The sequence below is a fragment of the Amblyomma mixtum genome, chromosome 2 (assembly GCF_055824585.1).
Source record: "Amblyomma mixtum isolate Tamu chromosome 2, ASM5582458v1, whole genome shotgun sequence".
Taxonomy (NCBI): domain Eukaryota; kingdom Metazoa; phylum Arthropoda; class Arachnida; order Ixodida; family Ixodidae; genus Amblyomma; species Amblyomma mixtum.
Genome location: NC_143013.1, coordinates 250,083,548 through 250,104,074, shown reverse-complemented (window position 1 = coordinate 250,104,074; position 20,527 = coordinate 250,083,548). Strand labels below are relative to the sequence as shown.

At 50.3% G+C, this 20,527-nt stretch overlaps 1 protein-coding gene across 1 annotated transcript; it reads right to left on the bottom strand.

The window, feature by feature from the left end:
* Window positions 1–2,379: 2,379 nt before the first annotated feature.
* Window positions 2,380–8,763, bottom strand: LOC149363469 (beta-1,4-glucuronyltransferase 1-like). Its single transcript, XM_089569930.1, has 3 exons — window positions 8,100–8,763; window positions 4,317–4,990; window positions 2,380–3,069 (listed from the first exon to the last, which is right to left on the bottom strand). The coding sequence occupies exons 1-3, from the start codon at window positions 8,761–8,763 to the stop codon at window positions 2,869–2,871; spliced, it is 1,539 nt and encodes a 512-aa protein (XP_089426056.1). The 3' UTR covers window positions 2,380–2,868.
* Between the last annotated feature and the right edge of the window lie 11,764 nt (window positions 8,764–20,527).

The following is a 20,527-nucleotide window of genomic DNA, read 5'->3' as shown; positions in this document are numbered from 1 at the left end:
GCTGATGGCATGCTAGATTCAATCAGTGATGTGCACTAGCCATTTTCTGTGAAAATTCTACTCTTCTAAGAATAATGTTCTAGACTTCGATACATTCTGTGCAGGCACACACACCTTTTGTGTTCATTTACTTATTGATAGTCGAGCTGTGATGTTCTTGGATGCTCAAATAAATGTTTTGCAGTGTTTAAATGCGTTTTTCCTTGATTATTCGTTATTCGATTCGATATTCGGAACTAAGTATTCGTATTCGATTCGTATTCGAAAAATTTGATATTCGCACACCCCTAGTTAACTGCTACAATTTAATCACTCTACTGGTTAATATGAATCGCCTGTTTTCCGACGTCCGCCAAACCTGGTATTACTATGCCGCAAAAAGCTACTCTTTGAAAACTCGCTTTCCAAAAATCAATGCCGAGCTTCTCTGAAACGCGTTTTATATAGTATTGGGAGGCCGCAAGCATTGAGATCAAGCCCCAATTGTTTATTTTTGAATGCGCGACTACGCGAAAGCGCCTTAGCAAAGAAACCACGCCGTGTTTACACGTGCCATATGCGGAAGGAAAGCAACGAAGGTGCAATTCTTGTCCGGCTTTTTTTTTCTATTCTCAAAATATGATTAAGTACAATTCTTGCCAAGGTCTGACCTGGAACCTACGTATAATTGCGGAATCATGCTGGGTTGAAGTGCGCTAAAGATGCGCAAAAATGGTTCGGCGCTTGCCCTCCGCCGAAGCCAGGGAGAGGAGGAAAGGCTTTCTCACCTTCGCCGCTGCTGCTTTCCTCCTGGCCAGTGAAAGCGGTTTGTAAAACGCGCTGGTTTCCTTTGCATTTTGCCTCAGTCAAAACGCAAAAGGCACCCGTGTGCTGTACGATGTCAGTGCACGTTAAAGATTCCCAGGTGGTCGAAATTATTCCGGAGACCTCCACTACGGCACCCCTTTCTCCCTTCCTTTTTTCACTCCCACCTTCCCTTATCTCACGGCGCGGTAGAGGTCACCACCGAGATGTACGGTTTGGTTCGGTTTGTGGGGTTTAACGTCCCAACGACTCAGGCTATGAGGGGCGCCGTTGTGAAGGGCTCCGAAAATTTCGACCACCTGGGGTTCTTTAACGTGCACTGACATCGCACAGTACACGGCCCTCTAGAATTTCGCCTCCATCGAAATTCGACCGCCGCGGCTGGGATCGAACCCGCGCCTTTCAGGTCAGCAGCCGAGCACCATAACACTGAACCACCGCCGCGGCGGTACCACCGACATGTGTGTTACTGCGCCTTTCATTACTTGATAACCAATATTCGTAAACTTGGCGGCTAGTGTGACGTGAGTGCAAGCAGTCTATTAAGCTGAGGATGGCTGGCTACTTGGCCTCAACTTCTTCCCTCTTGAAAGTGCGACGTAACGTTGCGTTTCGAAGCACATGCCACACTATGCAACTGTCAAACCACTTAGGATTACTGAATGTGCTCGCTATTAGAGAGTTGCAGCAAGGCATGAAAAAAAAACAAACTTGGGGGAGGCCCTCGCAAATTGAGCTGCATCACAACAAGTGTGCCGGAAGTTGCGTGTTTTTGCAGTCTACTGGCAGCAACTAGAAGTCTTCAGCCAATAGGCACCTTTGGCATACCGTATTACCGTTGCCGAAGTACTCGGAGTCCACGCGCCGTCAGTGCGCATGCGCAGGTAGCCTTGAGGGCGCCACGTAAACGGCAGCTGCGCGTACGCCTGCCGCATCGCGGCCAATCAGCGCGTGCGCACTGGTGGTTGGCGGGCTCCCGGTACTCCAGTAGCGGAAACACGGTATGCTGGAGGAGTAAAGCTTGGCCTTTGTTGCCCGCGTCTCTGCACAACGCGAGATTGTCTGCTGCGCATGCGCAAGCGCGCTGAGACGGCGGCCAACTATAGCCGGATAGGACTCGAAGCGGCAGATGCCCCTCAAAGAAGGCCCTGCAGCCGATTGCCTCGAACGATTTTCATGACGCCGCGGTTAATTCGATGAAGCTGTCGTTATACCCCTTTCATCAGGCACCCCATGCGTTTTCACGCTAGCAGGACCGAGGGGATCGGTCAGGAAGGAAAGGGGGAGAATCGTCTCGACGCCATTAGCTAAAGACGCTCCTTTGAGGGTCATTTGCCGATTCGTTCTCGTGTTGTATCCGAATACAGACCTTTTCACTGTTCACAGCTTGATTGGGCGCGCGTGGGCGTTGTGCTGGGCATGCGCAGTAGATACCTCTTGAGATCCCCAAGTCAGAACGCTGCTGGCACAGACCAGTGGTAATATGGCAGCGCTCAAAAAGGCAAATGTGAAAAGGTGTATAGCGAGAGCGACGCCCAGCAAAAGTCCAGCAACGGGAAAGCAGATGCAATTAAGTCGCTTTCTTGTGTTTTATTTTTCTTTTTTCACGGCAGCACATAGCGCACACGCAAAGAACCACTCGATACGGCGTTGTTATTTACAGCTCGGTTTACCGAACTTTTGGGGGGGTTGTATGGGGGAGGGTTATGACAGCTTTATAGCCTCTCTCGCCCTGCAGTTTTATACCCGAGCCAAATAGTAACAGATTGAAGCGGTTGCTTTGGAACACTTGTCGGTATCCTGAATTATTACTTCGACCAGCGGCGTTGCAGTTTTGGGTCACGCTATACTGCGGGCTGGTCGAAGGCGATCTCCACTGTACAGCAACTTGAAAACACTACTATTGCAAGCTTGATAGAATGCACTTCGTTCGACAGAATGAAACTATTTTGAAAACGCCAGTCTGCGGTTGCGTCTTAAACATTCACTTATTGCGGCGCGCGCTGTGGCTGTCCCTGCTCCTCCAGTCCCAGTCCTCCGATGCGCTGACCACTGCCGGACACTTCAGCAATGCTCTCTGAGTGTCGAGGAGTATTTGGATTCCACCGAGATCTTGAATCGATCAAAGCTCATCGTGTTCTCTATCGGTGGGCCGCTAACGGTTGCCGGGGCGCCGTCCGTTTTGTCCGCTGCTTCAGGCACGCGTACCAAGAAGGCGCCCTCCATGAAGTGGAAGTTGTAGTCCTCGAGGCACATAAGGTATCCCTGCGGAAGAGGAAACGAAACTATTCATTCCGCTGAAGTACTACACTGATAGGTTGTTAGTGCTGCTGTGACGGGACAGCGGACACGAGATGTGGAAACGCTGCACCTATGTTGAGAGCACCTGGAGCAAGCGGTAAAGGTTGAACGACGCACGTATTTTTTAAAAAGAAACAGTGCCTTCTAATCCGTGAAGGAGCTAATGGCGGCGGGTCCAGTGTCTGAAAGCTCTCGTAAGGTCCCACGCAAAACGCGAGCGCCTGTTACGGAGAAAGGCTTGCTCGCGCTTCAGTAAAAAAATGGCTGGGGTTCAAGCTCCGAACCTAGTTATGCGAGCGAAATCTCTGTTAAGCATGGTCTCCACTGTCTCAAATCAAATGTCAAGGTCAGGTACACAATGGTCATAGTCGTATGATCACGTGGTCATACTAACAAAGCTTGTTCCATACCACCACGCGCTGTTAAGTTCGGTTTGATCTTGTGAGGCATTGATGGTCATCGTCTCATCCACATCGAATTCGGAAGTTGTGCCCCGAGGAGTAGACCTCTCGCCCCAAAAAACTGGAATGGACGCTTAAGCCTCACCTGAAGGGTATGACGTGGTGGTGTTAATTAATGCCCATATGAGCGCAATTGGGCACTCTACATTCATAGATCCCTGCGAGTCTTCATACCACTCGTGGTGCAGCGGTTAGGCGATGTGCCACGGTCCTGCGATGGCAGGTGGGGCTTGCGAAACCCAGGTTGCTCTTCCCGAGCAACCTCGCGCAATCATTAATTACCACCTACCGCGGCGTCACGAAAATCAATCGACGCCATTGGCTGGAGGATCTCATTTGAGGTCATTTACCGCTTCATTGTTGAGTTGTATCCGACTATAGTGAAGCCAAGCGCTCCCGGAGGACAGGGACAGACATGAACTTGTGTGAAAAGAATGTGGATGGATATGATTGCATCCCCTTTGAACAGGGGTGGTGGCGGGAGACATCTTGCATATAGGTGTCGAGTTAATGCCATATCCGTGCGTCACCAGAGATCTGTGCAGCCTCTGCATGACAACGCGACAAACTACCGTCAACAGCCATTTAAATAGATGGCACAACGCACGAGCGGATCAAGAAACGTGTTGTGCTAAAATAACGACGATGACTGCAACACTCAAGCTGATACGGTATGCGCGCTCCTTGGCGAAACTGAAACACTGGTCTGCCTTGCTTATCCAACGTTCCACGCGGTCACTACGTGCTCACCTGAGACACTCTGTCGCCCCCTGCTTCCCAGGAGAACCGCTCGTCGTAAGCTGGGTCCTCCTTGGTTCCCAGAAACACGGGCTCCCACAGCTGCAGTGTCCTGTTCCGCTTGAGCGTTTCGAAGATGCCGAGGTGCTCGCGCCTATCTTCATCCTCGGAGCTTATATTACGCGAACCGGTGGCTTTTGCGTCTGGCAAGAAGGGCGACCATAGAGCGCCGCCATGCGACGGGTCTTTCAGAGGAGGGACCACCATTCCGGACCTGAGCGACTCCTTGAGCTGCCTAAACGTGCGCGGAGGAACCCACTGTTGGTCTGTTGCTCCTTCCTTCCGCGGCGATGCTGCTTCGAAGACTGGCAACACGAACGCATCGCGGTCATCCCTGAGTAAGAGAAGGCGCCGCTGCTCGGTCACGTAGCTCAGGAATCGTGGGACGATGTTGTCGCTCGGGTAGAGCTGCACGTCCTGAACCAAGACGTAGCGGGTGGGCGCCAGTCTTCGGGCCACGTTGCGCAGAACGTTGGCTGGGTACGGAAGGCCCTGCATCCTCTTGAAGCTCGTCTCGGGATGGTACTGCGACTCCGATTGCAAAGAGCACAAGTGGTCACTGCGCCGGAGGTCTAGTGTGTCCCGTGGGTGTGGGCTGCCCGTCGCAAGTGATGCAGGAGTGTGATCTGCATTGCGGAAAGGTCTCTCGACTTAATTGAGGAGCCGTATATACTAAGGCGCGTTTATAGTCCGACGTGTTCAGCGCGCGGGCGAGCGTCGCTCGCAGTCTGTCGCGCTACGCCGGTTTCGCTGCGCCGGCCGGAGCGCCACCCCCTCTATACTTCGATGCGTCCAGACGCCGCGCGCCGCTTCGGAGCATGCGCAGAACGACCGCCGACTCGCGCGCCGATCGTCGACCGGCGGGTAGTTTGAATTCCGTTCGCGCCTTTTTCTGCGTCGCCTCATCCGTTTCGCTCCATTCGCGCCATTGCGGCTACTATATGAAATATGGCTAGGGTGTTATCCGCGCGACAGAAACTTGCTCTCGTGTTACTAGTCCACCGCTTGCGGCGAAAGCGCAAGCGCTCAATGTATGTGCGAAAGATTTTCGCACTCACGCCGCTCGCGCTGGCATCCGCCATTTTTCTCCGCGCTATGCATTGTGGGTCGGCGCGGTCGGCGGCGCCGGCGCGCAATTGGAGCAGGAGCCAAACAGGGTTGCCAGGTTTGGCTACTTTGCGCCAAATTGGCTATTTTTAGGACCGCTTGGCGACAAAAATTTGAACTTGGCTACTTGGCTACTTTTTGGCAACTTTTGAAATCGAAGTTAGGACTGTAAGGGACCTCTTTTTCTGCCAATGGTCCATGCATCTTTGCTTGTCAGAATGCCATACGTGAACACCATTATTCTGCGGTGCCAGTCTTTTTGTTGAAATTTTGCCTGTAACATGTCCCAGACTTAAAATACTTCTCGCTCCTGTGTTCTCCCAGGCGAGATTCCGCCTCCGCTATGCAATGCTGTTATGTAGGTTTCCTTAAAACCAGCACGAAGAAATGTCCCATCTTCATTCACTCAATGCGCTTCAGCTAAATAAGGATGTGAATTGCTACTTAGCTGATATACCTTGTTTCCTCAGTTGGATACTGGTTCAAAGCGCGGTGATCGGCCACACATGCTAGCCCGACATTGGGTGATGCTGGGAATTACAGTCTTGGTTAAAATTTTTCAGGGCAAATACTGTTTCCTTTTAGCCGATTACCGGGGAACGGGGAAGAGCAAAGGGCTTTGAAACGCGATGACGAAGACTTTTTGTATCGTCCAGCGATATCCGGAGAGCCATGAGTTCCCCAGTATACGGCTGAAAAGGAAGCCACTGTGACCTGAAAAAATTTGAACAAGGATATGCTTTTTATGTCTTTAGAACATATGAACTGCATGTGGCGATCAGTCTGTTTTTGCAATATAAAGCTGAAAAAAGATCACAAGAGAGAAACGGAAAAAGAAATAGGCACATCAAAATCAAACCCCTGTTTATGGAGCAGTGAAGAAATTTCATGCAAAAATCAATGCCAGGCATGCCATATATATATACACACACATATATTTGGGAATTAAACTTGCCATGGCTGCGGCTTAGGAACACCAATTATTTCTCCTCTGAAAAGAATAAAAACTTTTCTGATTACTTTTCCCACACTCTCTTTCCCTTCAGAAATTCCTCGCGCGTTTCCGTGCTTCTGTCCCATGGTGTTCATGTATTTCCTTTCATTTGATTTGCGATGCTTTTGTAATTCAGAGTTATTCGCATTCTCGATTGCCCTGCGTCCTACAAGAATTATATATTTCTTGCGCCCTTTATGCTTCTGGTGACGCTTTTCTGCAACTGTGGCGCTATATTTGGCTAATTTTGACACTTCGGCAGCTGGTTGGCTACATTTTGGCTACTTTTCTTCTTTTTGTGGCTCCTTTCAAAATTTTGGACCTGGCAACCCTGGAGCCAAATCTGCGCCGGGCTCGTCGGGGCACGGTGGCAGCCGCCGGTTGCGTTGGCCGCTGCAGTGCGTCGAACTATAGACGGAGCTGTTTTCACCAACGCAACGCAGCGTGCGCGCTCGCTTGCGTTACGTCGGACTATATTCGCGCCTTTAGTCTAGAGCAGAGGTGGCCAAACTATGTCTCCTCGTGAGTCCAAGTGCGGCTCACGACTCTCTGGCATCTGTCCCCCCTCCCAATCTTGCCCCTAAAGACAGCTTCTCTTATGTTCTAGATGAGAGGCGCGCGCAGTCAGCTGCTGCAATTGGCGCCGCCCTGCGCAAAATCCGCGAAATGATGCGTGTTGCATGAAATAAAAAAAAGTTGCCACCCTCCCCTTTATATTGCTGCTCATCACTAAAAATATTTTTTTGCATATGCCTCCCTGGCCACCCTTGGTCTAGAGTATGGCCTAGTTGTTTTCAATAAAATAATAATAAAAACACGATTGTGGCACAATCGGCTGGTCTAAACTAGCGATAAAGCTTGCAGCATGCACTGGTACCTGGCTGTACACATCCTTGAAGAAACTATGCGGTGCTAGTATAGTTGTATACTCGTAATATTCCGAAGAATGTTCACGAGGTATGCCCTTTAATGGCAATAACACCCTTGCAGAACTCCGAGGGGTTCGCGAGGAAGTATACTTTCAGCACTCACAGTGCGCGTTTGCACCACTCCGCACGTGACAGGATTCGCACAATATTGTATTCACTGTGAAATACGAAATCTGCCGCTATGGTGAATTGATTCGCAGCCGCTGAGGTTTAAGGACTAAGGGGTTGAATGAATGATACGAGGAGCAATATGGCCGAGTTTTGACGAGAAAAGGTTTTGCTGTTCACTCAGTGATCCTTTCAAGTGTGGTTCGCGATGACTACCACAGCCTAGTTCCCAACGCCGTTTGGCGGAATCAGACAGCACCCCAGACTTTGTTCCACAACCTCGACGCTCGTTTTTCTTTTTAAGTGAAGGGCATCGGAATAATTCCGACCACCTGGGGATCTTTAACGGGTACTGACACCGCACAGCACACGGGGGCCTTTGCGTTTCGCCTCTGGAACCGGCGCAGTGTGCAATTTCTGAGCAATTTCTTAGCCAGTCGAACCTTGTTATAACGAAATAATGGATATAACGAAGAAATGACGATACCCCTTGGAAGCTCAGTCAACACTGTCTGTAACGAAGTATTCGACGGGACACTTCAACTTCGTTATAACGAGGTACAGCTGTATGTGTAAATTACAAAGCCACCAACAGACCTCGATCGTAGACGAGATGCCATGTCACTGCTTCCCGCACGCACGAGTTGCGACTGCAGTGCCGCAGGGCGGCAATCGTGGACAGCGCGTCGTCGAAGTCGCTGCCGGGCGCGAACACGGCGACGGACAGCGGCCCTTGCCAGCGGCCGCAGAGCTCGGGGATGTGTCCGAGGAAGCCAGAAGACGCGTGCGTCACCAGTGTCACGTTGTCCTCAGCGTAATCCGGGCATCCGTCGCACTCTACGAAGTTCTCGAGCACGACGTAAAGAGCGCCGTTGTCGGAGGTGTAGTTGCATTGCCGCCGTTGCCGCCGCGGATGACCATCGGTGGCGCTGCGGTCATTAGAGGTCAGGCTTTCGACGCAGAGGAGCCGCGTCGCGACATCATCATCCGCAGCGGCATCTGCCTTGGGCGACATTAGTGGCCGACGGTGTTGCTCTGCAGGTGCCGCCGGTTGCGTGGGAAGCCCGTAGACTGGTTCGTGGTAGTGCCGACCTAGTCTGGCCAGCCTGTTCAGTGCCGCTGTCCGCATGCTGAAACACTGGAAGGTGTACGCGCCCAGGCAGACCACGAAGAGCAACGCTAAGGCGAACGGTGCGAAGCGGCGGTCCCACAGCTTTCTGCGGCGTTGAAGGCAAAGCAATAGCTTGGGGGCGCCAACCATTGCCACGACGTTATTTTTGCCTCTGAAGGAACGGCGCGGCGCTCCTGCGAACTGGTGCTCTTCTTCTTCTCGCGAAACTGTGGCACGTGACTGTCTTTGACAGTGCAGCTATGATAATGACATGGGCGTCCGGAAAGGGGGGGGGGGGGGGGGGGGCAAAGGGAGCCTGTTGCCCCCCCCCCCCCCCCCCCACTTGGAATTATGGATATTATTTATTCACTAGTAGAAAACAACTACACAGCTTGATTAGCACGCTTAGGTGATATTAAGTTATCGGATTTTGCTTATTGAGTTCAATTCTTTGTTCATTAATAAATTCTAATGTTTGTTCTTCAAGCCTAGCACTAATTTGCTGCTTCTAATTTTTGTTTCATGTGCGCAGTTTAGACCACAAATACTTCCTTTTTGGTGCTAACCTACTGCCTCCTCCACACCCGGTCATCGGGTGCACCCCCCTGGAAAAAGTTCTGCGGACGCCCTTGGATAAAGAAAGAAAGGTTTGGTTTATGGGGTTTAACGTCCCAAAGCGACTCAGGCTATGAGAGACGCCGCAGTGAAGGGCTCCGGAAATTTCGACCATCTGCGGATCTTTAACGTGCACTGACATCGCACAGCACACGGGCCTCTAGAATTTCGCCTCCAAAGAAATTCAACCGCCGCAGCCGGGATGATGAAAAAAAAAAATGTGAAGTTCACGTATGTGGCTATACTTTGCAATGGTCGAGGATTGCCACTCAAAAGAAAAGTTCCAGAGTCCCTGCCCAAAGAACTAGCGCAGTGGCACTTAGCGGCGATTATATTAGTTACTGTATATACATCCATGCACTCCGACAGCAACATATGAATGTGCATGCGAGCCACTCTGCGAACGGTGTGGCGCTTCTGCAACGTCGCATCAATTTCGTGAAAATCGGCAATCGCCGGCGCTGACAACTGATACAGACATGTCTGCAGCAGGGAGCTTCCGCTTTGGCTGCTAACTCATGTGATGATGGTTTACTCTTGTAACAAGATGTTTTTACGCTTTACCGCTTAATTTCAGTTCTGCGAACATGTAAGAAAGCTTTGGCATTTCTCAGAAAAAAACTATTCTGGGGACGCTTCAGCTCTGCCTAAGGGTATGACGCGAGAGAGTTAAAGGGCAACTCCGGCGATTTTTCCATGTTCATCGATCGAAATGAAATTTTAAGTCTGTATTCTTTATGCTAGTCTGATATCTTATGTAAAATTTCGCACCTGAAAGCGGCGTAGTTTTTTCCCAAACGAATTTTGAAGACAAGCGCTCCTCGACGCGAGCGGCACCCACTGATCGAGCAACTTCTACAAGCCACCCTGTACTGTGACGTCACTAGCGTGTCGGCGTGTCAAGCTGGTCGGGCGCGCGCTGGCGTTGGCAGTGCAGGGGAAAACTGAAAATTGATTTTGAGGAAAGTAAATGACGCAGTAACGGACACCCGAACCGCGACGTAAGGGAGGAATGAAAGAAGAAAGGAAGAAAGAGGTGCTGTAGTGCAGGTCTCCGGAATTATTTCGACTACCTGTGCAATTTCGCGCCATCTCAACGTGCCTGATGTGATGTGTACGCCAGAGTGATGGGTCACGGCAACTTCTGATGTGCTGTGGGCTGCACAAATTCTTCATATGTGACAACGGGCGTGATCTACCATAGGATTCCTAGCGATAAGAACCTTCGCGACAATTCGGTGAGAGCTGTCCACCGTGTCAACTGGTCTCCGAGGAATCATTCCCGCTTGTGCTCGGAACATTTCGCGCCAGATTGCTATGAAGACGGCGTGTACCTCAGAGGGAGCTTTGGATTCGCTAAGGATTCGTTCAACCGGCGCTTGAAGGCAGATTCTGTGCCAACGTTATTCGAGTACAACCGCCCATCGCAGCGGCCAGCTGAACGAAGCGCGGCCGTCAAGAGGAAGCGGACCACAGTGGGCGTGCTCAAAGTATGTTGGATTGTAGAACTGTAGCTGGCGTGAATCCAAAAGCTCGCCGTCGAGACAAGGCTTCGCAAAGAGAGGACTGCTGGTGATGCATTTCCCTGTAAGGACGTTGTGCACCGAGGGAACGTTCCGGCAGCAGATTCTTTCATCAGGCTGGGTCGGCCGGCACTCGCCACACGAACAGCTATCAGCGGGAGCATCACATTAACTTATGTTCTGCCGACTGTTTCACAAATGCATGTACGAGAAATGAATCAAATACTTACTTCTCCGAATTCAGACCGTCTCGATGCTGCAGGTGACGCGGCCTGTGGTGTGACTCGGCTTTATAGCTAGCGCGGCGGTGGATCTTACCTGAAAGGCGACTCGTCCAGTCCGAAACCGTCGAAAGAGTCGTCTTCTAAAGACTCGTTGGTCTCGGAAAGCTGTTCTCCACGCTTCAGTCACGTCGACAGCGCGGCTTCGAACTTCGCAGCGCGGCGAACACGCTAGTGACGTCACAGTCAATACCGCACGAAGGCACCTCCCCAGTTTCGGTTTCGCGGTTTCGAGTTTTGCGTTTTTTTCTGTTTAAAAATTATTTTGGGGTTGCTTTTGAAAACCTTGTATCGTACACATTACACGAGATTCTTAAGAACACAAAACAGCCATTAACTTAAAATGGGTGAAAAATCGCCGGAGTTGCCCTTTAACGGCTCCCTTCAGCAGCCTGGGTATCTCTTTGGGTATCGCTCCGCAGACACGGACCGCTGTCTGCTCAGCTGTAGGACAAGACACAAAAGGCCTCCCTTTAACCTAGTCGAACTAACGTGCTTCGGCGTCCTAAGGGTAGCGTCTGGCTCGGTACCCAAAAAGCACGGGTTCGATTCCCATCTCACCCCAATTTTCTGCTCAGTGCAATTAATTTGCCTTGCAGTCTTGGATGTTATAATGTTGTTCGTCATGTTGCAACCTTAAATTCACACTTTATGTGAGGTTTTAATCACTTTACAAATCTACCGCTCCACTTGTGACGTCACTACCTTTCCGACCAATCCTCATTGTCTTGCGCGGATGGAGTCAGGATCTCAGCTGAACAGCCTTAACACTGTCGCGATGAAAGGGATTATGATGTAGGATGGAGCTAATGCGTGACACGCACAATCATGAAATACCACCAAGAAAAAGACATGATATTCACCATGGAACGAAAACGTGCCAGTCACTATGTGTGATCATATCATCATTATCCATTGTGTTGGTCTTGTACTACGCTGCCACGATTGGTCTGTGCGGGATAGCGAGTACAGCGTCGCGATGCGGTCCGTTCGCGTGGCGACATTAGTAATGCTCATGCACATCCTCGGAGACTGGGCGCATGACAGGGCCCAGGCAGGTTCAGCCATAGAAGATGGGGTCAGAAACCCGGCCTTCGTGCCCGGTCTCGGAGGCCACGGCTCATGCGCTACTCTTGGCCGTCTCGTGTACTGACATTGTTAGCAATCTCACGTGCTTAGTGAGACCACGAACCGAGACGTGACGCTAGTTGAGTAAAGCAGAAATTTGGGCGAGTTGGTACGTGTTCATTTTGCTCAGAGCAAAAAAAAGACGGCACTAAAGACGAAGGCAAATGCGAACAAGTGGCGCTAGTTTACTCTCCTCAGTCAACAGCAGCAAATGGTACTTTTCTTATGCGTGTAACTTGATGATAACGGTAATATAATGACTTCATGTTGCAACCCCCTTAGAGAAATCTGTTACATCTTTTAGCAGCTGTAGCTGTTAAAAGATGCTGTAGCTATCTCAGGCCCCGAACGTTTTGGGTCGGAAAATTCGAAATCTAACGGATCGAGAACAAAGAATCCACGAAACTCCATGGGAGACATGAGAAAAGTATATTTACAATGCACCTAACGCGAACATACTTGCCGTCAGCCAATTAACTATACTGCAAACACTTGTTCACCTTACTAAAACTACCATGCTCATGTAGAGAGCATCCCAGCTGCAAGTTTCATGGCCATTTCCTTCGGTGCACCTATGGTTCCGATATCTCGTGTCCCGACATGCACACCCTGCTTTTCCAACTCTGCCTACCCAGCGAACTTCAGAGTAACATGCACTGGAATGGATTACGGATCAATGCACTTAAGTTGGCGCCATCTGCAGTCATATTACTCTGCTGCCACTTAACGGACCATTTGAATACCCTGAAAGAAACTCCACAAGTTTGGCTGTTCGAGTAGATCATGTGAGCTGCCCTGGTTGCTAAAAGGACTTAAACCTCCTCGTGTATATTATGCACAGAGCTATATTGGCTACGGATATATGCTCACAATTGGTAACCTTTTGCAAATTGCTGTATGTGTACATTCCTTTAATACTATAAAATGGCCAGCACAAGCCAAAATGTCATTTTGCAAGTGCATTACAGGAGCAACCTGACACTGCTTGGCCACCACGAGTGATGGAAACAGTAATGAATAAATCGGAATGTCCTGTGTGCGGCTGCAACACTAGCATGAATGGAAGCGGCCCCCTCACACAAAGCACTGGAGGTCTGCTAGTTTCGTGCGCAAGCAATATTGCATATCAAAGTTGGAATAAGATCAGCTTTCCCGATGCTAAAAATGTGTTGCGTGCCCATGGCACCGCGGCTGATTCATGGATATCCACCAGGCCATTGCAGCATTTCAGACAAGCTAAATAAACGACCCAACTATGCTGATGCACCTTGCCACAATTACTTCACAAAGCAGAGCAACCTGCCTTGAGGCCCCAGTCGCCAAAAAGCAAGTTCATTTATAGGGACACAAAATCATTAGTTGCCAGGGGACCTGTTAGCTGGGAGATCGAAGACAGGACGATGGCCTTATGTGAAAATTCGCATGGAACGCACGTAATGGTTCAACTTTGCACTGAGTGCAAGAGAGAAAAAATAAAATAATGTAATAAATTTATGAAAATCAGAAAAATAAAAATAAATAAATAAAACACACACACACAAGGTCTCTAGGCTTGTCCGATTTCGATCGTTCTTTGTTCCACGCGTTGCAGATAAGATATAGGAAAAGCGGGCTTCTTGCAGCGGCAAAGGTACTTGAGAGAAAAAAAATTAGAATAAAGATTACAGAAAGGGACAGTGTGGAAAAGCGTGCGTTCGCTGGCATGCAGTGACGATTACGCCCAGGAAGATACTACTGCAATGGAGTGTAACTGCGGTGAAATGATTTTGTGTTGGGCAGATGCGCTGAAATTGCTCTGCTCACAAAAAGAAACAGATGTCAATAGCTAGCGGGTGGCTTCGTCACGCTGTTCTCAGACTGCTGAATCTTGAATTCCCTGTCGGGCGGATATAATACCTGCCACCCGCTGTTCGCACTTCAGGCGCACTTCAGGTTCGCTGTTCCTGTACTGTTTTATTTTCTTAGCCATGTCTCGGCTTTTCTGAGTTCTTGACGAACTAACGCCTAAACTGGAAAGTGGAGAGTATTACGGGCTCTGATAAATGGGCTGTTCCGCGCACTAGAACTATAAATATGGCATATAAGCATTGCAGTTCTTATTACCACATATGCTCAATGAATATCAGAAAAAATGAAAGCAACATTTATTCTCTTTCCCTTAAGGATTTAAAGTTTTACTTTTTTATCACAGCTGAGTGTCCTCTGCTCTGTGCTGACTTGCATATTTTTGTGTATTTCGTACTGCTACGAGAATTTGCCTCGAGCGTGTTCTTGGTGTCCTTTATGGAGATATTTAGACGCACTATTCTGAGGTGCATCTGTTACGTTTTCAGCTGTGTGTGTGATCGCGTTTCGTCTGTAGTGCCTTTTTGTTTTGTTTTATTTCTCTCGCTCTCCCCAAGGGTATCTTTTGTTTGTAGGGCCCCAGACACTCTCAAGCTGCTCAACTGCAGATTTTCGTCTGGGGCCCATCACTGCCATACGTATGGGAAGGGTAAATGGGCCGAATTTCGATGGAGGCGAAATTCTAGAGGCCCGTGTGCTGTACGATGTCAGCGCATGTTAAAGAACACCAGGTGGTCGAAATTTCCGTAGCCCTTCACTACGGCGTCTCTCATAGCCTGAGTTGCTTCGGGACGTTAAATCCCAATGATCATAACCTATTATTATTATTAATATTATGTTCTGCATTTTTTCTAAAGTAACACCGCGTTGCAACACATCGTGATCTTGCTTCCAATTCGAACAGTTGGTAACTGCGTCTTAAATAATCATAAAATGATTCCTGTCTGGTTTCTTCCTTTCTTATTTTGCACTGCACCATTGATAGCTTCTTAACGCGATGCGTTAAGGGCCCCGTGTCGCAGAAAAGTGGCGGCGTCCCTGGCCTTGAGTGAAAAATCTGCAGAGAAACAACTTAAGGAGCCATGTGGGCCACCTAGGACACGTGGCCTTGTGACGTCATCACAACGTGCTTACCGCATTTTGAGCAAACTGCCCACCCTGGCAGGTGGCAGTCGCGCACTTCTTCGGTCGCGCAAGCCCAACCGTTGGCAGTGCCTGCCACCGCAGGGCAGTGGCGCATCGCTTAACCGCTGCACCACTGCGCCAGGAGGAGTACGAGAACTTTCAGGGACCCATGAATGTTAAGTAGCGATGGACCAGTTCCGGATGTGTGAGCATCAAATCATTAACGCTCTCGTGTCATACCTTTTAGGAGAAGCGCAAGTGTCCCCTCCAGTTTTCCTTTTCATCGAATTTATTGATTTATTTATTTGCTTAGTTTAGTGCTTCCGTCACGGGAGCTGTTTCTGGTAGCCTAGGAGGCCTCCGCCGACTACTAGTCCACCTCTGCCCTCTATCACCATCATCCTCACGCACACTACAGGACAAATGCCTCTCCCATATCTCTCCAATTAACCCGACCCATCACCCACCACCAGACAACCCCCATTCACCTCCCAAAAAGTCTCTAACCACTACCCACCCACCTGCACAGTCCACAGTTCTCCACTCACCACCAATAAACCCACCTTGACCCTACAGAAGCTCGCCCACCCTCAACCACCCACCTTCAGCTGTCAGAAGGCCTTACGCCTAACACCAATTCCCGCGACCAAATAATAAAAAAAGAAAATTCACTCACTATCATCCTCTAGACGCTCTCACCTACGAGAAGCCACGCAGCACTGTAACGAAACGGTGATATGCAAATAAAAAAAAGCAGCCGGAAGGCGACCACAGTAGCAGCCAAATGTACAACCAGTACTGCTAACGCACATTTGTCGGCTAATTTTAGAGCGAAAGCTTTCCTAGCCCAGCGGAAGTGGAGCGGAGCTGCGTAAGTAACCACGTGACGTAGCACGTGACTCGCACCAGCTCGCCGAGACCGCTGCGCGCTGCCTATGCAGTGTCTCGCTATGAACGAAGCAAGTCAGACGGAGCCGACGTCCTCGAGAGTGGGTACTCGCAGACGTTGGGCCGAGTCAGATCATCCGATCGACATTGCGAACCGTGCGAGGGATTGAGCAATCGATTGGGAGCGTAAACGCGCTAAATGGGCAGCCGAAACCCATGAAGAGCGGAAGCTTCGAAAACAGAGGAAAGGCGCATAACTGGCCCCCTGGGAGAGTGGACGCCTCAGTCGAACGTTGTGGCAGAAACGCGGCACTGAAGCTATAGGCAGTCGCCGTTCACTGTGTTCATTGGCGTAGGCGTTAACGTTCTAGACTCCGATGATTTTGAGAAAAAGAAGGACGCATAACTGGCTCCCTGGGTCCGTGGACGCCTCAGTAATGCTTTGAGGTGCGTGGTGGTTGTGGTGAGAGAAAAATGTGGTCTGCATGCGTTAGCGCAACGTTGGGGCAGACACGCGGCACTGCGGCAATATGCCGCAGCATGACTTCACGCTGGTTATGCAAGCGTGACTTTCGCTTGCATAACAAAGGTTTGCTGAGCTAAGCCGCAGTCATTTTGTTGCGAAAGCAACACTGCGCCCACCGTTTTGCCTCTTCAGCGTGGCCGCAGTTTCGCCGTGGCGGCGACTCCACAAATGACCTTGAGCCGTCGCCTAGCAACCAGAGTAGCTGCCGCCGCCGCGCTTCGCCAGATGGCGCCTCCGGCGCTCGCTTCGTTTGCAGAAACAAACTGCGTCATCAATGCAGTAGAAGCCAAGACATACTACTTTACTGAACATCGAAGCGTATTCATTGGTGTAAAGTTGTAACCAATGTTTAGCTATGTGTCTTCTTTGTGTATAAACAACACAGCTTAACCAAAACGCCTAAACGCCTAACAACAAGCGAATCCTAAGCGTAGCCCACATTTCCCGGGTTCCCTCTCACCATCTTGCCAGTCTTCCTATTACCAGGCCGCGCACATCGTTTACAGACATTATTGACGCACATCCCGCCATTCTGCCGTCCCAGTTTACACCCGCCTCTAGACCGTCCTCGCCACTTTGGAGCCTGCACAATCCCCGTGTGCTTCTTTCGATACCTGGAATCAGGAAGAAGATAGACTTATCGCCGACAGAACTACAACAAGTCACCCTTGAATATTTACATGAGAACCATGCAAACCGGGTGCACGTTTACACCGACGGCTCAGTACACCCTATCACTTCTTCTGGCTCCGTCGTCATACCCGCAAGCACTACAGAGATTAGAGTTAGGACAGGTCACCGCACTTCTTCGACGGGTGCAGAACTCACCGCTCTTCGTGTCGCCATTGAATACATCAATCAGCAGCGCCCTCAGCGGTGGTCTATTTTTACCGATTCGAAAGCTGCCCTCCAAGGCTTACAAGCTGCTCTTCGCCGTGGAGCCCATGAACAACTGGTCGCAGAAATTCGACAACTACATCACTCTGCCATCAACAAAGGACATGACATTATCTACCAATGGATACGGGGCATAGCGGCAGGCAATCACCGCGCGGATGAGGTCTCGCGAACTGCTCACGACGACGGCGATTTTGTGTCGATCCCCATTTCGAGATCGGACGCAGCGAGCAGGCTTCGCGCACTTGCGCGGGACATCACGCTTGCCGCGTGGAATTCCGGCCAATTTTGCAATTCCCGTTTACAATCCTTGGACCCAGATCTGAAGCTCCGGCTACCATCAGGCCTACCACGACGAGAAGAAACTTTGCTGTGTCGCCTCTGGCTTGGTGTAGCTTTCACCAACCACCATGGGCGTCCGGAGGGGGGGGGGGGGGCAAGGGGGGGCGGCTGCACCCCCCTGGAAAATCACTCACTCGAACCGTGAGTGATGGCCGCACGCCAGGGGCGGTGGTGCGCTCAGCCAAAAGGGTAAAAGCAGCCCCGCTTCCACGCTTTGGGTCACATCTGCGAAATGCCGCGTCCGGGCGCGCGCCGTTCGCCCGTTTTCAAACCACGCCATCGTTAGCTCCGCTGAAGGAGCGGCACCGGCGAGCTTGTGTTTCGAGCCGTCTTGAGATGGGTGTCTGTTTCTTTGATCTCTAGAGAGATAGCGACACGGAGGGAAGGACAAATCAGCCGTGTCCACCCCCGCTTTGTCGGGCTGTTCAGGGCCAAGCGGGCGATGAGTTGGCGCCGCCGCCGCTCACTGTCTCCTGCGATCCACGGGAGAGCGCAGTTCGGTAGAGGCGCCGCTTTCAGAATCTTCGGCAAAGGGGATTAGCAGTTGCTTTTGTTCACGGCGACGCAGTCTCCAGAGGCGCCCCCACACCAGCGTTCCTTGCGTCTTCTCCGAAAACCAGCGCCTTTGGTCAACGCAGCCCGATGGCGCCTGCCTGGCTCGCCTGTCACCTCTGGCTGGGCCTCAAATCACAATAGCGCCCATGTACTGTGCGATGTCAGCGCATGGTAAAGACACCCAGGTGGTCGACATTATCCGGAACTCTGTACTACTCCGTCCCTCATAGCCTGAGTCGTTTTGGGGCTCTGAACCCCATAAAAAACACAAAAACAAATTTTCCGACCGGAGTGGCGAGTGTCCCTTCCCCTCGGAAGTCGCGCGGCGTTCCTTTCACCCCCAAAGTGCGCATTCGGGGATATAGCGGCTAGTAAGCCCTTGCACGTGCGCGCGCCTCTGTGTTCGTGCTTCGGTGTTTTTATTAGCCGGTTGTCAACGAAGCTGAGAACAACCAAGACAGCAGACGAGAAAACGACGAGCGGCGAGCAGTGTGTGTGCGGTCGCTCGACTGTGCGGATGCGCGAGCAAGATGGAGCGAGGTGTATGAAGTTGCGAGCGTGCATTTATCTTGTAAACAAGTTTTCGTTGTATATATAGTCATCTTTTGTTTTCAACTTACGCGTTCAACCGTTTTTCCAATCAATGTGTGTGATGAGTGTGCACCGAGAACGTGTAATGAAGCACAGAAATGAATTTATCACCCGTGTAATCACGCAATTCGCCCAGAAAAATCCGAGGCGCCTACAGTTGCTGTTCATGGAATACTGACTGAGTGACTGTAGTTGCGTGTTTGAGAACATATTGTGCTGTGTGCTGGTCATCAATCCGGGTGAGTCGAGAACCCGTATGCAGCAAGACTGAGCACTCTTCTCCACGAAGTGACAGTATCTTTTTGCATTTTTATTAATTTTAATTGTTTCTTCGTTAATAAACTCCAATGTATCTCTCCTAGCCACGCTTTAATTTGCTGTTTGTAATTTTTCTTTCATGTGTGTATTTCACTTATTTTTTATTTATATATAAATAAATAAATTTACTCCGCAAATAGTGCCTTTTGCTACGAACATGCCCCCCCCCCCCCCCTTCCGGCGCCAACAACCAATGGGGCCCCCCCCTGCAAAAAATTCTGCGGACGCCCTTGCCAACCACTACTCATTCTTAATCGGTATGACTGATAGTCCTGCATGTTCCATCTGCGGGCATGATGAGACCATAACACACATTCTTTGTGACTGCCCTGCCTACACCACCGAAAGGCAGTCTCTCAGCCGTGCGCTGGAGCGCCTAGACCCACGCCCACTCACGGAAATGAACATTCTCGGCCACTGGCCGCGGCGGTCGTCGGCGGAGAAGGCCTGCAAGGCACTGCTCCGCTTCTTGAGAACTTCTGGCCTGCACGATAGGCTGTGACTTTAACGAACAGTGACGTTTTAGAGTGACTTCAATTTTCTTGCGCAAAAACACAGCGCACTCCTAAGACACGGACAAAGAAAGGCAAGACGATACAGCGCTGTGTCTTTGTCCGTGTCTTAGGAGTGCGCTGTGTTTTTCCTCAAGATGAACTACCAACTAGCCCGCTCTTCCACCCTTTCAGTTTTCTGTTACTCTCCTTTCTCTTTCTTTTTTTCATCCCCTCACTCCTCTCTCCCCCCCCCCCCCCCCCCCCGTGTAGGGTAGCAAACCGATTATTCTTTCGGTTAACCTCCCTGCCTTTCCTCTTCTACATCCTCCTCCTCCTAAGCGTAGCCAGGCAGCCGTTGCTTTCTCAACACAACCAGGTTTAACCAGAGCTAAACCTATGCCATTTTTTTTCGAAATTCTTCGCTCTAATCTTTACATTTAGGCTCGAATTTAACAGAGCATCTGTTATCTAGACTCCGCTCTCGGTGTACGCATGGTAGTCTTTCGGCCATCTTCCAAGGGCTTTTGAGCGTACATTTTGATTCATAAGCTGTGGGGAGAGCTGGCTGCATTCTGAGAGGACTTGTCTCCTCTAACGCACAATAATGTGAAGGGGCTGCTGAAGTTTCTTTTAATATTAATTTCAGTAATTGTAGTTTTTATTTTTTCGGTTTCAAACGCGACGCAGCGCTTCGCCGCATAACACATCTGTAATGCAAAGCTACCGAACTACCAGGCATTGGGCACGCTCGTGTTCCGATTGGTCATGTGCAGGGAATCAATAGGG

Bases quoted from the DNA above. Each gene is read 5' to 3' on its own strand.
- LOC149363469 (XM_089569930.1), bottom strand. From the start codon at position 8,763: ATGGTTGGCGCCCCCAAGCTATTGCTTTGCCTTCAACGCCGCAGAAAG. The intron at 4,991-8,099 runs GTCTGTTGGTGG...TCCGCAATGCAG, and splicing joins GCATCTCGTCTACGATCGAG to ATCACACTCCTGCATCACTT. The intron at 3,070-4,316 runs GTGAGCACGTAG...CCTCTTCCGCAG, and splicing joins GGGGCGACAGAGTGTCTCAG to GGATACCTTATGTGCCTCGA.